The 16,042-nt window shown below is 25.0% G+C and overlaps 2 protein-coding genes across 3 annotated transcripts in view; both read left to right on the forward strand.

Annotated features, from left to right (window-relative positions):
* Positions 1-2,413: 2,413 nt before the first annotated feature.
* On the forward strand, positions 2,414-7,089 carry LOC110278299 (uncharacterized). The gene is made up of 2 exons (XM_021136582.1): positions 2,414-2,465; positions 6,572-7,089. Exons 1-2 carry the CDS (start codon positions 2,414-2,416, stop codon positions 7,087-7,089), a joined length of 570 nt encoding a protein of 189 aa, XP_020992241.1.
* Positions 7,090-12,532: 5,443 nt separating this feature from the next.
* LOC110277480 (uncharacterized) overlaps positions 12,533-16,042 on the forward strand; it is an 18,131-nt gene continuing 14,621 nt past the window's right edge. Inside the window, exons 1-3 of one of the 2 annotated variants that reach the window (XM_052256951.1) lie at positions 12,533-12,613; positions 12,767-12,901; positions 13,019-13,362. In XM_052256951.1, coding sequence (XP_052112911.1) covers positions 12,582-12,613; positions 12,767-12,901; positions 13,019-13,190 — 339 coding nt within the window. In that variant the 5' untranslated portion in view covers positions 12,533-12,581 and the 3' untranslated portion in view covers positions 13,191-13,362. Of the gene's footprint in view, positions 12,614-12,766; positions 12,902-13,018; positions 13,363-16,042 lie in introns of those variants that run through there. The other variant, XM_052256952.1, reaches the window with a different exon arrangement.

Raw genomic sequence — 16,042 nt, forward strand, 5'->3', positions numbered from 1 at the left:
TATTATTATTATTATTAATATATAGGTTACCATTAAGATAATAACTTATCACTAATAAAATTTTAGCATAATAAATAAAAAATAGAATTACATCAATATAATTAAAATAGTTAAAAATATTTTTGATTGCTAATTAGGTTAATAATGCATTAATTATTGATTTTAGATAATTATAATAGAGATAATTTTCTAAATTAGTATAATTATGAATTATTCATTAAATGCTAAGTATAATATTGTTATATAATTATAATTAAGATAATTTTTTGAAATAAATTTAAAAGAGATTAGTATAATTATAATAAAGAGATTATCTTAAATTAGTATAATTATGTATCATTTATTAATTACTAATTATAATATAATTATATCAATTAAAGATAATTTTTAAAAATAAATTTAAAAGAGAGAAATAGTACAATCATTTTGGAGAAAAAATGGATTCACGAGAAAATGACATCTCACCATCATAAGTTGGGGAAAAACTCAGTTTTAGTATATTAAGTAGATAGATTGGTATAAATTATAATAAATTATATAACATTTTAAAAGAAAATAAAATGAATAAGAAGAAAATAAAAATAAATAGAATAGATAGAAGACTACAATAAAATAAATTGAATGTGGAGTTTTTTTTGGGTACATTTCATATCACATCCGTTTCAATAATAATAATAAATAAAAATATGTCAACTTGATATCTAAGAAAAAATGATGAGATAAAATCATAATACAATTCTAAAGTTAAAGCTTAAATTAGAACACAATATCATTACACAACACATATTAGAAATAATTTCACACTACAATATACCACAAACAGGTAAATGACTTAAATTTAAATACGAAACATTTTTTATTTATGCATACATGATAACACCATGGTCTATAAATACTTCATAGATAACATATCTTATATAGCTCCGAATGATAAGCACGAAAGTTGGAGAGTGTGGTAGTTTGTGTCCACGATAGTTGCCTTCTTGCAACGACGCCTCATAGAAAGAAAAAAATTGTTGTAAAAGCTATCAAATGAAAGAGTAATTGGTAAACGAATGATATTTTCTTCTAACATACATGGTCTTTTATAGTGGTAAAATAAAAATAGAAGAAATTAAATTTTATATTTTTATATTAGGAATAGAATTTGATATTTATCCTAATAAAATTATTATTATTATCAATATGAATGGATTAACAACTTGCCACTAATAAAATCATTGGATAATGAATAAAAATTAGAAGGATATCAATATAATTAAAATGAATATAATTAAAATGTTTAAAAATATTTTCAATTGATAATTAGTATAATAATACATTAAATATTAATTTTATATAATTATAATAAAGATATTTTCTTAAATTAGTATAATTATTAATTATTCATTAAAATAATTAAAAATATTTTTGATTAATAATCGATAAGTAATTTAATAATGCATTAAATATTGATTTTATATAATTATAATAAAGATATTTTCTTAAATTAGTATAATTATGCATTATTCATTAAATGCATTTATTTTGGAGGGAAAATGGATTCACGAGAGAGTGACATCTCACTTTCATTAGTTGGAGAAAACCAATTTTAGTATATTAAGTAGAAGTAGATTATGAGTCTATGATATGAAAACTAAAGAGTCGCTCGTTTGTTAGTTGTTACTATTAATTATTTTCAAATTAAATGACTTATATAATGATGATCTCATTTATTGTTATAAATGCTAATTGAATAAGTCATTGTTACTTTTGATTTGGAATTAAATGAGAATAAAACCGGATATTATCTTTTGTTCCTTAGATAATTATCTTTTTGGATTTTAGATATATTATTTTTTGGGCTTTAGATACTATTTTATTTGGGCTTAAGGGTTTAATGGGTGTCATGCTCAAATATAAATAGACACAGGGTCCCAATATACCAAAGCCGCCTTTGTTGCTCTTTCCCCATCAAAAGAGTTACATTTCAGCCGCCTAGGAATACAGAAGGCTTTGGTTGAGGAAGATCGAAAGAACCACAAGATCCAAATTCTTTCGATCGTATGATTCATGTTTATGAATTCAGATACGCTTCTGCATTATGTTATATTTTTGGTGATTCAATATGGATGATCTGCGTTATTGAAAATTAATTATTCCAACACTTGTTTCTATCATTCTTTTCTTTTTCTCATTCCTTTTTCATTGCATTATTATGATGTTACTACTTACTATGACGAAATTAAATAATTAATTAAAATATAGTTGCATGTATGGTCTTTCTCATAATGAAATAATACTCCCAAAACATGGTTCTATATATGTGTATGTGTGAATTCTCAGTAGTTACAGCTTGATACTATATTCTATAATTTAAGATTTATGAATTAATTATTATTTTTTAAAAAAAGAGGTGGGCACCGTGGCAGTCATGGAAGCAGAAAATCGAACGGACATGGTGAAAGACAAGCTATCAGAGAAAGGTTTGATTACTTCTACTCCGAGACTTTAGTAGAGTTTAACTAGTTTCATCGGTTTAAATATATTTTTTATCTCTAATTTATTTAATTTTATTTTTAATATTGTTAATTTATTCAATTTTATTTTAAACATATTTTTATTTGTGTTAACATTATTATCTTTAAAAAATTTTAATTATGTCATTAACATTTTACACAAAATTAATGTCCAAAAATAATTTTAAAATATTAAAAATAAAATTAAATATTAAAAATATTAAAAAATTACAAACGTCAAGAATAAAAAACTTACTTTATCCAAATAAAAAGTATGCTATTGTTTAATTTGTTTACTACTATTGCAGGGGCTTTTAATTTTTTAATTTTTTGATATATTGTAGGATTCGACTTATTTTAATCTATTCAATGTTCCTTTTTTTTGTTGACTAATCTACTTTAATGTTTAATGTTTGATATGTTAATATTTTACTATTATTTGTTTCATCCCCTTGTCTCACATATATGGGATTGAGTTGGTTTTTTACAATTATAAAAAATATTCATTTATGTTATTAAATAATTTGGGTCAAAGGTATATGGATTTTTGCATTGTCAGTTATTATCTTAAAATTTGAAAAATTATTGCACATGTATTTAGACTGATTCTGGAATTTTTATTTAATATTTTTAATATTATCAATTAAAATATAAGTAGTTGCGAATATTCCTGTGACAAATATATAAATTTGGATCTTTTAAATTTTAGATTTTATTTTAGAAAGTAAAATATAATTTCTCATTATTTATTTCATAAGTGAAACAAAAAAAAGAGAGAAAAAATATTTAAGTGTGAGAGATTACACTTTATCTTTTAAAGTGAAAATTTAAAATTTAGAGGATCTAAATTCTAAATATATAAAAAAACTTCATTTATTTTTTTTAAATAAAAGTGGCATTATTGCTGTTTGCCAAGTCAAATTTAAAATTTTAATATATTTTTGTCTCCATTCTTATTCATTTATTTATTTTAATATTTAATATAAGGTGAAAAATTATGTGTACATGAAGTTGATAACTGAAACAGTTAAATAATTGATCTAACTAAATTTTTATCTAAGGACAATTAATAAAAAAGTTAACTACACCTAAATTTTATTTTAATATAAATAGAAAAGATATGTATAAAACTTAAATGATGTTAATTAAAACTAAAGTAATATAGTTTTGGACCATGAAATCATTTGTCTAATTATCTACTATATCTTAGCATAAGCCTTTCCATTTTTTTTTGTAATAATTCCTACTTTAATATCACTTTCAGTTTCGGAGAAAAGGAAGAAATTTATTCAAGAAGGAAGAGTTGAAACAAAAAGCTCTACAACTGTGAAGTACACATGGATGCTTTGTAACTTCTCTGAATTAAACCACGAACCCAAATACTCAGATACATTTTTTACAGGGGACTATCCATGGATATATATATAAATAATTATATATTTTTTTTGGATTTGATTTTAGGCGAATTCTTCTGTCATATGAAATTGAAAAGAACTCCTTATCAGTTTATCTAGTTTTTGGTGATAGTTCTTTTTTACCGACGGGTAGTTGGAGTAAAACCGCTAAATTCAAGTTCAGTCTAAAAAGTTACTACTCCGATAAAGAAAAAACACTAGGTACATTTTTTTTTCTACTCTCTCAATTTAGAAAAAAATTTTATGGTAGAAACTCAAGTACAGTCAATTTTATGTGAAGTTGTCAATTAGATAAATATTTAGTCAAATTATTTAACGATTCTCAATTATCAAATTGTGAAATTATGAGTTTTCACCATTTTTTCATACATGTAGTTTATTTAGAATAAAGTTTGGTTACTGTCATTTCATTTGGTTTATTGATTCACATTTAATTGATTGTTTGGTTTGTATTTCTAATTTTTTTTAGTTTTTGAATTTATACAAAAGATAAAAAAGTACAAATTTGAAACTAAATTATTTTTATTTTTGTTCAAAAATTATACAAACAAAAAATAGTAAAAATAAAAACTCAAATCAAACATGCCTTAATTCTTAAGAATCACAAGCATACACGAGTACCAGAATTAAATATTGTGTATTATTATTAGTTTTATGAATTTGATTGTTATCACATAATTTCAATTTAGTATATGATTTTGTAGACGGTGGTGCACATGAGTTCAGCAGTGAAAAAAAACATGAAGGCTGTGGTTTCTCACCATTTATAACTTTAACTGAACTTCATGATCCTAACAACGGATTTCTTGTGAACGATACTTGTACTATCATGGCTCAAGTTTATATTGAGTATGATGTTCATCACATAATTCCTTTGGTTACAAGAAATAACGACTTGGTGGATTTTAAAGATTTATGCAAAGTACGAAAAGATTTTGTTCAACTATTGGAGGAAGCGTGTTCTAAACATCCTGAACTTGTTAGAGGAGTGAAAAGGAGAAATTGGAGTCAAAATTTTACTGAAAGATGGTTTATGGATTTGGGAAGAGTTCTACATTTTTTAAAGAATCATAAAAATGTAAAGGACATGGATGATGATACTTACGAGGAGCTTCAGGATTTGTGGGAGCAACTTAACTCTTTTGGATTTGATGATTTGACTTGGTTGAAAAATGATGTTAAAAAATATAAGGTGAAAAAAACGAAGAAAAATGCGCATGTATCCTGTTCTTGCTTTTTACAACTATAATATTTTCCAATCAATTGACTTAATTTAAGTGCCATTAGTGTGTTTGGCTTAATTTCTTTGAACTTCATTAATATGTTTGACTTTATATAAATGTTATGGTTATTTCGTATTTATTTTAATATTTAATATTATCATTTTAGAAATGTTTGGAGATAATATTATTCAACCCAAAATTATTCAATTTTTTTAATTTTTACTTCATTTATTTCGAGATAATATGAAAACTTAGTGGTTCAGGTTACTCATGGTTTTATAACTTCAACTGAGTTTCATGATCTAACAAAGAATTTTCTGAAGTTTGTGTTGAGAATGATGGTCATCAACATCATCCTAATGATAATCACATAATGCCTTTGAATACAAGAAATAACAATAATTTAGTGGATTTCAAGAATTTATGCAAAGTACGAAAATATTTTGTTCAACTATTGGAAGAAGCGTGTTCTAAGCATGTTCAACTATTGGAGTGAAAAATTTACTGATAAGCCATTCATGGCTTTGGATGGGAAGAGTTTTTCATTTTCTAAAGAGTCATAAAAATGTAAAGGACATGAATGATGATGCTTTTAAGGAACTTCATCATTTGTGGGAGGAACTTGAATCTTTTGAATCTGATGATCTGACTTGATTGAAAAATAATGTTAAAATCTATACGGTAAAAAAGTTGAAAGAGAATGTGGATCATGACTGGTAAAATATTCACTCCAATAAATATGAGCTTTAACAATATCAAAGTTTATACAACAACAACAAAGCCTTGTCCCACTAAGTGGGGTCGGCTACATGAATCAAACGACGCCATTGTGCTCTATCATGTATCATGTCTACAGAGAGACCGTTTACATGTAGATCTCGTTTGACCACCTCATGGATGGTCTTCTTAGGTCTTCCTCTGCCTTTCGCCCTTTGTCTATCTTCCATCTCATCCACATAATGAGATAAATTACTAAATTGGTTCTTATGTTTAAATATAATTCTGTTTTGGTCCTTAAGATTTAAATTAAAGTTTTTTCATTTAGTTTTAATGTAGTACCACCGTGATATCAAAGTTAAATAATTAATAACAAAATGTCCTAAGTACAAGCTCCAAAGACACAAAATCAACATTGGAGTTTGGTTACTCTCATTTCGTTTGGTTTATTGATTGTTTGGTCTGTGTTTCTATTTTTTTTTTAGTTTTTGAATTTTTAAAAAAAATAAAAGAGTAAAAATTTTAAACTAAATTATTTTTCTTTTTATTCACAAATTATACAAACAAAAGATAATAAAAATAAAAACTCAAATCAAACATGCCTTATTTCTTAAGAATCACAAGCATACGAGTACCAGAATTAAATATTCTGTATTATTATTAGTTTTATGAATTTGATTGTTATCACATAATTTTAATTTAGTATATGATTTTGCAGAGGGTACGTATGAATTCGGCAATGGAAAACATGATGGCTCTGGTTTCGCATCGTTTATAACTTTAACTGAGTTTCATGATCCTAACAAAGGATTTTTTGTGAACGATGTATGTACTATCGAGGCTGAAGTTTGTGTTGAGAATGATGGTCATCGACATCCTAATGATAATCACATAATGCCTTTGGTTACAAGAAATAACAACAGCAACTTAGTGGATTTCAAGAGTTTATGCAAAGTACGAAAAGATTTTGTTCAACTATTGGAGGAAGCGTGTTCTAAACATCCGGAACTTGTTAAAGGAGTGAAAAAGAGAAATTGGAGTGAAAATTTTACTGAAAGATGGTTTATGGCTTTGGGAAGAGTTCTACATTTTTTAAAGAGTCATAAAGATGTAAAGGATATGGATGATGATACTTATGAGGAGCTTCAGGATTTGTGGGAACAACTTAACTCTTTTGGATTTGATGATTTGACTTGGTTGAAAAATGGTGTTAAAAAACATATGATGAAAAAATGAAGAAAAATGTGCGTAGATCCTGTTATTGCTTCTTAAGACTATAATATTTTTCAATCGACTGGCTTAATTTAAGTGTGATTAAATTGTGATGGTAGCGTCTTTTCCAATTCTAGTACAGCTGGTTTTGGTTGTCTTGCGCGATTATGACAGAAACTGGGTGATTGGAAGTGCTGGAATGGTCTCGAAAACAAGCGTAACGTGATTTAACATAGAGCATCTCCAACGGCAAAAAAATGAAGGCCTTGTTCTGACAAAAGTTAAAACCCAACCATTAAAACAATACATACATGAGTCCTCGCACATATTTCAAAGTAAGGAAGGCCCTGTTCAGAGGGACTTTGTTTTCATTGGCACTTAAATTAAAAAAAATAAAATAATATGATATTAATATAATAACTAATAACGTTGCATAATATATTATCAATAAAGGGTTGTTCTTCTTCTTATTATATATCAATTTATTTAACTTTAGGTATATAATTAAATATTATAATTATTATAAATTAAATATGATGTAAGTATTTAATTTAGTTATTTAAAAAAGCAAAATTATTCAACATTTTGAATTTTTACTTTATTTATTTGGAGATAATATGAAAATTTAGTGGTTTTGGTTACTCATCGTTTATAACTTCAACCAAATTTCATGATCTAACAAAGAATTTCTTGTGTTATTGTGGCTGAAGTTTGTGTTGAGAATGATCGTCATCAATCAACATCATACTAATGATAATCGCATAATGCCTTTGATTACAAGAAATAACAACAACAATTTAGTGGATTTCAAGATTTATACAAAGTAAGAAAATATTTTGTTCTAACTATTGGCCTGGAGGAAGCGTACTCTTAGCATCCTAAACCTATTGAAGGAGTAAAAAGAAGAAATTGGAGTGAAAATTTTACTGAAAAAAGTCATTCATGGCTTTGGGAAGAGTTTTTCATTTTCTAAAGAGTCATAAAGATGTAAAGGACATTAATGATGATGCTGTTAAGGAACTTCATAATTTGTGGGAGGAACTTATTAAATCTTTTGAATTCGATGATCTGACTTGGTTGGAAAATAATGTTAAAATATATACGGTAAAAAGGTCGAAGGAAAACGTGGATCAAGATCCATAAATATGAGTTTTAACAATGTCAAAATTTGTAATGCTTTAAGATCGTTTTTTTTATTAGATGATTTTAGACAATAATTTTTTATAATGTTATTGTTAAAGTTTAATTTTTTATTATTTATAGAAATAAAATAAAACTGTTCTCTTTGACTAATTTAAAGAATGATTTTATAACCGTTACAATTATTTGTTTTTAAGCAACGAATTTTTTAATGTTGTTTAAATAATTATACAAAAGATACGCATAAAAATCATTTTCTAAGAATACTTAATTTATAGTACATATAAAAAATATTGTCAAAATATGCTATAGAAGTTCAATTTTTCATTATATTACAACAACAAATAAAACTGTTCCTTTGACTATTTAAAAAAATGATTTTATAATCATTATAACAATTTTTTTATCAAGCAATAATTTTTTAAAATTATTCAAATAATTATACAAATAAAAAGATACAATGATTTTTAATTCGTTGTTCAAATTAATAACAAAGCTATACCGGCATAAAACTGTTATCTATCTAATTATAATTTTAAACTGTTCTTTGAAATTGCTATAAAAACCGCTGCCTATAACAATAACAAAGACAACAAATTATATCATTATGATATATTGATATTTGATGTTAGTAAACAGTAAATGTAAATAGTCAATGAGTTATAACTCAAATAATATAATCTCTTCATACTTACCTAAGAGATCGCAGGTTAGAATCTCCTTATCTTTAGTAAAAAAAATAGTAAATGCAAATATCTTTGTTTAGTTATGTTTTGGGTAAATTATTAAAATGGTACTATTTTGTGGACAAAATATTTAAAAAAATTATAAATGACAAACAATTTTTTTAAAAATTTTAAAGTGACAAAAATATACAAAATTACATTTTTATAAGTAAAATAATTTTCTATTTGAAATATAATTTGTACATTTAAATCAAATTTTTGTATAAATATTTTGAATAATTTTAAAAAATTCATGCAAAATTTGATCTCTAAACTTCTCATTTTTTAAAATTTCGATTATTTAAAAAATTATAAAAAAAGATTAGAGTAAAATTATCAAATTTTAAAATAAAAATATTTTATTTTTAACTATATTTATAAAAATTATATCAAAATTCAATATTTAAAATTTTTTAAAAATACATTTCTAAATCTAGTTAATTTTATCATACATATTTTTAAATTTTTTTAGATATACATGATCCAATTTATTTCCATCTCTCTGTTTGTATTTCATGTCTCGTAAACATAATTCAAATATTACTCTTAACATTTTCTAATGCATGTTCAACCTAAAAATAAAGAGTGATTACTGTGCAATTAATTAGATTAGGCATCGACTCCAACGTACCAATATAACTCAAGAATGTGAATCTTTGGAATTCTGTAATTAAGGATGGCTAAATTTGACCGACCAATCTCGTAATGATATGTGAAAAATATTAATCTCGTAATGACATGTGAAAGAAAAATTTTTCTATTTGTAATGTTGTAGCACAAGTACAATAACTAATAAGTAAATTATTACAAGGACCTTTAGGGATTTTTCTGGCCAAAAATATGTTTTTGTTATATCGATCTTAATTTGGATGGACCAAATATGAAATAGAAAAATAGTTGGATATCTAAAAATATTAGAAAATAAATAAATATAATTTTTAAAAATGCAATATAAATTAAGATGAATAGGACATTATAAAAAAAAGAGATGTCATTTATCTTAGAAATTAATTAGAAATGTATGTCATTGTTTTCACTATTAAATCATATTTAAATATTATAGTCGCAAGAAGCAATAACAGGATCTACGCGCATTTTTCTTCATTTTTTCCATCATATATTTTTTAACACCATTTTCCAATAAAGTGAAATCATCAAATTCAAAAGAATTAAGTTGCTCCCACAAATCCTGAAGCGCCTCACAAGTATCATCATCCATGTCCTTTACTTCTTTATTACTCTTTAAAAAATGTAGAACTCTTTCCAAAGCCGTAAACCATCTTTCAGTAAAATTTTCACTCCAATTCCTCTTTTTCACTCCTCTGACAAGTTCACGATGTTTAGAACACGCTTCCTCCAATAGTTGAACAAAATCTTTTCGTACTTTGCATAAACTCTTGAAATCCACTAAGTTGCTGTTGTTATTTCTTGTAACCAAAAGCATTATGTGATTATCATTAGGATGTCGATGACCATCATTTTCAACACAAACTTCAGCCTGGATAGTACATATATCATTCACAAGAATCCTTTGTTAGGATCATGAAACTCAGTTAAAGTTATAAACGATGCGAAACCAGAGCCATCATGTTTTCCACTGCCGAATTCATATGTACCCTCTGCAAAATCATATACTAAATTCAAATTATGTAATAATAACAATCAAATTCATAAAACTAATAATAATACAAAATATTTAATTCTGGTACTCAGTCGTTTATGCTTGTGATTCTTAAAAAATAAGGCATGTTTGATTTGAGTTTTTATTTTTATTTTCCAATGCATGTTCAACCTAAAAATAAAGAGTGATTACTGTGCAATTAATTAGATTAGGCATCGACTCCAACGTACCAATATAACTCAAGAATGTGAATCTTTGGAATTCTGTAATTAAGGATGGCTAAATTTGACCGACCAATCTCGTAATGATATGTGAAAAATATTTTTTTCTATTTGTAATGTTGTAGCACAAGTACAATAACTAATAAGTAAATTATTACAAGGACCTTTAGGGATTTTTCTGGCCAAAAATATGTTTTTGTTATATCGATCTTAATTTGGATGGACCAAATATGAAATAGAAAAATAGTTGGATATCTAAAAATATTAGAAAATAAATAAATATAATTTTTAAAAATGCAATATAAATTAAGATGAATAGGACATTATAAAAAAAAGAGATGTCATTTATCTTAGAAATTAATTAGAAATGTATGTCATTGTTTTCACTATTAAATCATATTTATAAATGCAATTATATAGCTTACAAAGGATATTTTCTTCTTTATTAAATAAATATATAATTAATTAATTATCGTTATGAATGTATTTAAATTATTTTTATTCATAATTTTATATTTTCATAATAGTAAATTGTCCGTCGTAAAATAAAATATATAACGGAATTATTTAGTGAAAAATTTCTAACATTGATGAAATAAAATTACGAATAATGAGTTAATAGTTTTTGTTATTTTTTATTGTATTTTTATGAATCAATAGAAATATAAATTGTTAGTAAAGTTGGTGTATTTTAAACTTGTTTTAATAATTCACACGCCCCTGATTGCATATCTGTTATGTCAACAATGGCACTTGAATAAATTTTCAATTGAATCTAAGCGTTACTCATTATTAAGATTTACATTTTTTTTATCATAATATATATCTTTTGCCAAAAAACTATAGTTTAAATGTCTTAAGTATCCTCATGTTTATCTAAAAAGTTGTAAAAAGTTATAAGTTTGAGTCTCTTTATTTTCGGTAAAAAATATTTTTACTTAAAAAAATACTTTTAATATATTAAATACATAAATAAGTACTTTATATTCTTGTACTTAAACATAATTGATAAATAAAAAATTATTTTTACATAAAATATTCAAATATCAAATTATTTTAAAAAAATTTTAAAAAAATAATTATTTTAAAAATTCACCCAAATAAATATTTAATCTTATTGAAATTGAATTGAATTAATAGTACAAAGTCATTTCAATCTATTTCAAATTAATCCTTAATGAAGTAATTTAATACGGTTAAATTTCATATTTCAAAAGATTTTTCAATTTTATAATAAACCAAGAGAGCAAATTACTTATTAAAAAAAGTAACATAAATCATAAGTGACTTAAACAAATTTATTCCTGAACAAAGATTTATTAGAAAAGTTTTTTTTTGTGACTATTAGAAAAATATGTTTGTATTTTTACGAACTTCACACGAATACTTCTTTCTAAAAGAGAAAATATTTATCCTTTTTAAAGATAAGAATGAAATTTTATATATAATACAATACAATAGTATTTATTAAATTAGATTGCAGTTTAAAATACCATATTCATTTTTTTGAAACATCAAACCAAAATTTTCATTTCATATTTTCAATTTTTCATCCATCTATACTAGACCTATGTAACAGAAAAAAAGTTATTGGTTGGGAAAATCTCCCAAATATCCTTGCAGTAACCTACTCTCATTTACTGCGCTCAACATTGATATGCTCAATAGAAAGATTCTTTTTGCCACATGTTATTATAATATTAGTCGATCAAACTTTAGCCAGCTTTAGCCACTTAATTCCATGCTACCATATTGAACTCATCATACAAGTATGAATTTGAACTTCGTCAATATCCTTCTTCTTTCTCTATGCCCTTGCACTTTGCCTTTATTTCAACCTGGTACGTAATTCCTTCATACTCTGATCTGATAATATATAACTTTTAGTTTCCTAATTTTTTATTTTCAAAAATATAAAATGTAAGAATTATTATATGAAAATCAAAGTCGCCTGGATTTCACTTACCTACTACTCTTGTATGATAATATTTCAGTTATTTTGTAAGAATTATGGAAAATCATCAAACAATGAGTGAGAAGTTTGAGAAATTCACATGGACCATCAACAATAATTTCTCCGTGCTGGTGGAGTTTGATAAGTACCAGTTTGTTTTTGGTGGCTATACATGGTACACTCAAAATAGTTATGAATACCCATTTCAAAGTTATATAAAAAAAATTATATTATTTGTATGTGCCCATTGATATATTTTGACAATTTTTTATAATTTTGGAATTACTTTTAGGAGCATTTCTGTGGCTATAGATGAGAACCGCCTTATGGATTTTATCTTGGATGTTGTTGATTGGATTCAAGGACACAGCATCACTGCAAATTTCAAGTTCTCTGTTGTTAATCAGAGGGTTGACACACTCGTAAAATCAATAGCAATAGGTATCTATGTTTTTTATGTTTAAGTTCTCTGAGTTAATCAACACAATAGAATTTTATCTCAAATATAATTTGAAATTGAATAAAATAAAATAAAATTAAATAAGCATGAAGATTAAGATTTAAGATTCTTTTACTATTAGCTCCCAATTTTTAATTTAGTCAAAGTTTTCTTCTTACTATGCAAGATGGACAAGTAAGATTCACTGAAGATACTCATCGTGGAAGTTGTGTTTTCAGTTGGAGGACGTCTTTGAATCCACTAGAACTTACTTTTAATGATAATTTGATCATTGTTGCCGAATTTTTCGTGAAGGAATCACCACATCATCATAACCAGTTAGATGATGGAATAGTAACACTATTATTGATGATTCCTCAAAACCATGTTTTCATGTTTATGAAGATTTTGAGAACACAAACAAAAAAAGGATTTTGTTCAATTGGCAGAGGAAGCTTGTCATAAGCATCCATCAGTCATTGAATGTCATAAGAACAAAAATCATAGTTCTATGTTCACCAAGTGGGGATTCATTGCATTGGGAAGAGTGTTACATTTTCTTAAGACTAAGAAGGTGAAGGATATGAATGATGAAGGTTGCAAGGAACTTCAAGTTTTATGGAAAGAAGTCATTGCTTTCGGATTTGATGATTTGGCTTGGTTGGAGCCTCATGTTAAGTGTGCTTTGGGCATGAGGAATCATAAGGAGAGAACTATGCATGTGAAAAAAATGAAGGAGAATGTGGCAGCTCTTGAAGTTGATCTTAAAGTGGCAAGAGAAGAATTGGTTAAAGCTGAAGAAGGTTTTGAAGAAAGAGACTTAAATGATGTGTTGGGATATTGAAGACCTACATAGCTAGGTTGGTTTCACTTTTGTGTAGAATGTCTTTAATTAAAAATCTTGGCTATTAATTTTGTATCTAAGTGATTAATCACTTTAGTGTGAAATCAGTTATTTGGATCCTACATGAATATTTACTCTTTCTCTGATCTTTTACATATATATGCCTCTCTCTTTTTTCTAATTTGGTTTTTTTGTAACTTTTTTTTTTCAAATTAATATGATAATTTGTCATATCATATTGTTGTCGATTCAGTTAAACTAATCTTGTTGAGTGTTTAAACTTTTCTATATTTATTTATTTTAAATATATTTTCATTTGAGCATATAATTTTTCTATATGTTACAACCGAGATTTAAATGAGACCCTTAATAGACAACATATAAACTTCACTTGATCATGAAAGGTTATGAAAGAAAAACTTAAAAGACTTATTAGTTGTTAATTAATCTCTTGAATATGAGTTTGTATTTTAAAAATATTAATAAACTCATAATGATTCTCCTTTCTCTTTCATTGTTGAACAAATTCATGATCATAATTCAGAATTTGTGAAAGGAACTTTAATATTTTGGATTTGATGATCTGATTTGGTTGAAAAATAGTGTTAAAATTTATGCGATGAAAAAATTGAAGGAGAACATGGATCAATGTTTACTATAATAAATTTTAATTAATCAAAGTTCGGTTTTTATTATATATTATGAGTTATAATAACTCGACTCCATTTATTTTTATTTTAAGTTTGTAACGGATAATTTTAATGACCATTATTTATTATATATTATGAGTTATAACTCGACTCTATTTATTTTCATTCTAAGTTTATAACGAATGATCTTAATAACTATTATTTTAATTTAATGACCAAAGGTTATAACATTAACATGTCTATAAAAAATACCAATTTCTGATTTACATCTCAAAACACATACATACATGATATGTTCTATTTCATGTTTAACATTTTATAATAATAGAATCTTTATACCTCTTAAACACAGTGGCAGAACCACATAGTGACAAAGGGGGCAATGACCCCCTAATTTTAATTTTTACATGTAAATTATATGTAAATTTCAGTTTAATCTCTATTAAAATTTTATTTTAGTAAATTTCAGTTTAATCTCTATTAAAATCTTATTTTGGTCTTATTTTATTATGTAAATATTTTTTTCCCTTATAATATTTCATCTAGCTCCATCTTTGCTTAAACAATTACTGACTTGAGCGTCGGAATGTCTTTTGCAGGTACTCACCCTCCGTGTTTTTTTTGCCAAAGTATACATTTTTGGAGATAAAGAGACAAATTTAATTTCCTCTAAACCGAGATATATATACCTCAAAAGTTTATCTACACAAGAACAATTCGCGCTATATGTGAAAATGAATAAAATAATTTCTATAGTAAGATTTTATGTACATTCAATTTTTTAAATCAATCTCAATAATTTTATTTAAAATTTTATTTAATATCTTTTATCAAATTTTATTTTATCGTAATTATTTATAAAATATGTATTTTATATATTCAAATTATTGGAAGAACTTGAATCTTTTGGATTTGATTGGTTGAAAAATAATGTTAAAATATATACGGTAAAACAGTTGCAAGAGAACGTAGATCCTGACCGTGAAATGTTCACTCCAATAAATATAACCTTTAACAATATCAAAATTCGTAATGCGTTAAAATCATTCTTTTATTAGATGATTTTAGACAATAATTTTTTTATAGTGCTATTGTTAAAATTTAATTTTTTATTATTTATAACAACAAAATAAAATTATTTTCTTTTACTATTTTAAATAATAATTTTATGACTATTATAATGATTTATTTTTAAGCAATAATTTTTTAATATTGTACAAATAATTATAAAAAAAATACATATAAGAACCCTTTCTTAAAAATACTTAATTTATAATATACATAAAAATTATTGTCAAAATTTGTTACACTTTAAAATTATCTTATTAGATAGTTTTAGATAATAATTTTTATAGTGTTACTATTGGAATTTAATTTTTTATT

The sequence above is a fragment of the Arachis duranensis genome, chromosome 2, assembly GCF_000817695.3.
Source record: "Arachis duranensis cultivar V14167 chromosome 2, aradu.V14167.gnm2.J7QH, whole genome shotgun sequence".
Taxonomy (NCBI): Eukaryota; Viridiplantae; Streptophyta; class Magnoliopsida; order Fabales; family Fabaceae; genus Arachis; species Arachis duranensis.

Bases quoted from the DNA above. Each gene is read 5' to 3' on its own strand.
- LOC110278299 (XM_021136582.1), top strand. From the start codon at position 2,414: ATGGAAGCAGAAAATCGAACGGACATGGTGAAAGACAAGCTATCAGAG. The intron at 2,466-6,571 runs GTTTGATTACTT...ATGATTTTGCAG, and splicing joins AGACAAGCTATCAGAGAAAG to AGGGTACGTATGAATTCGGC.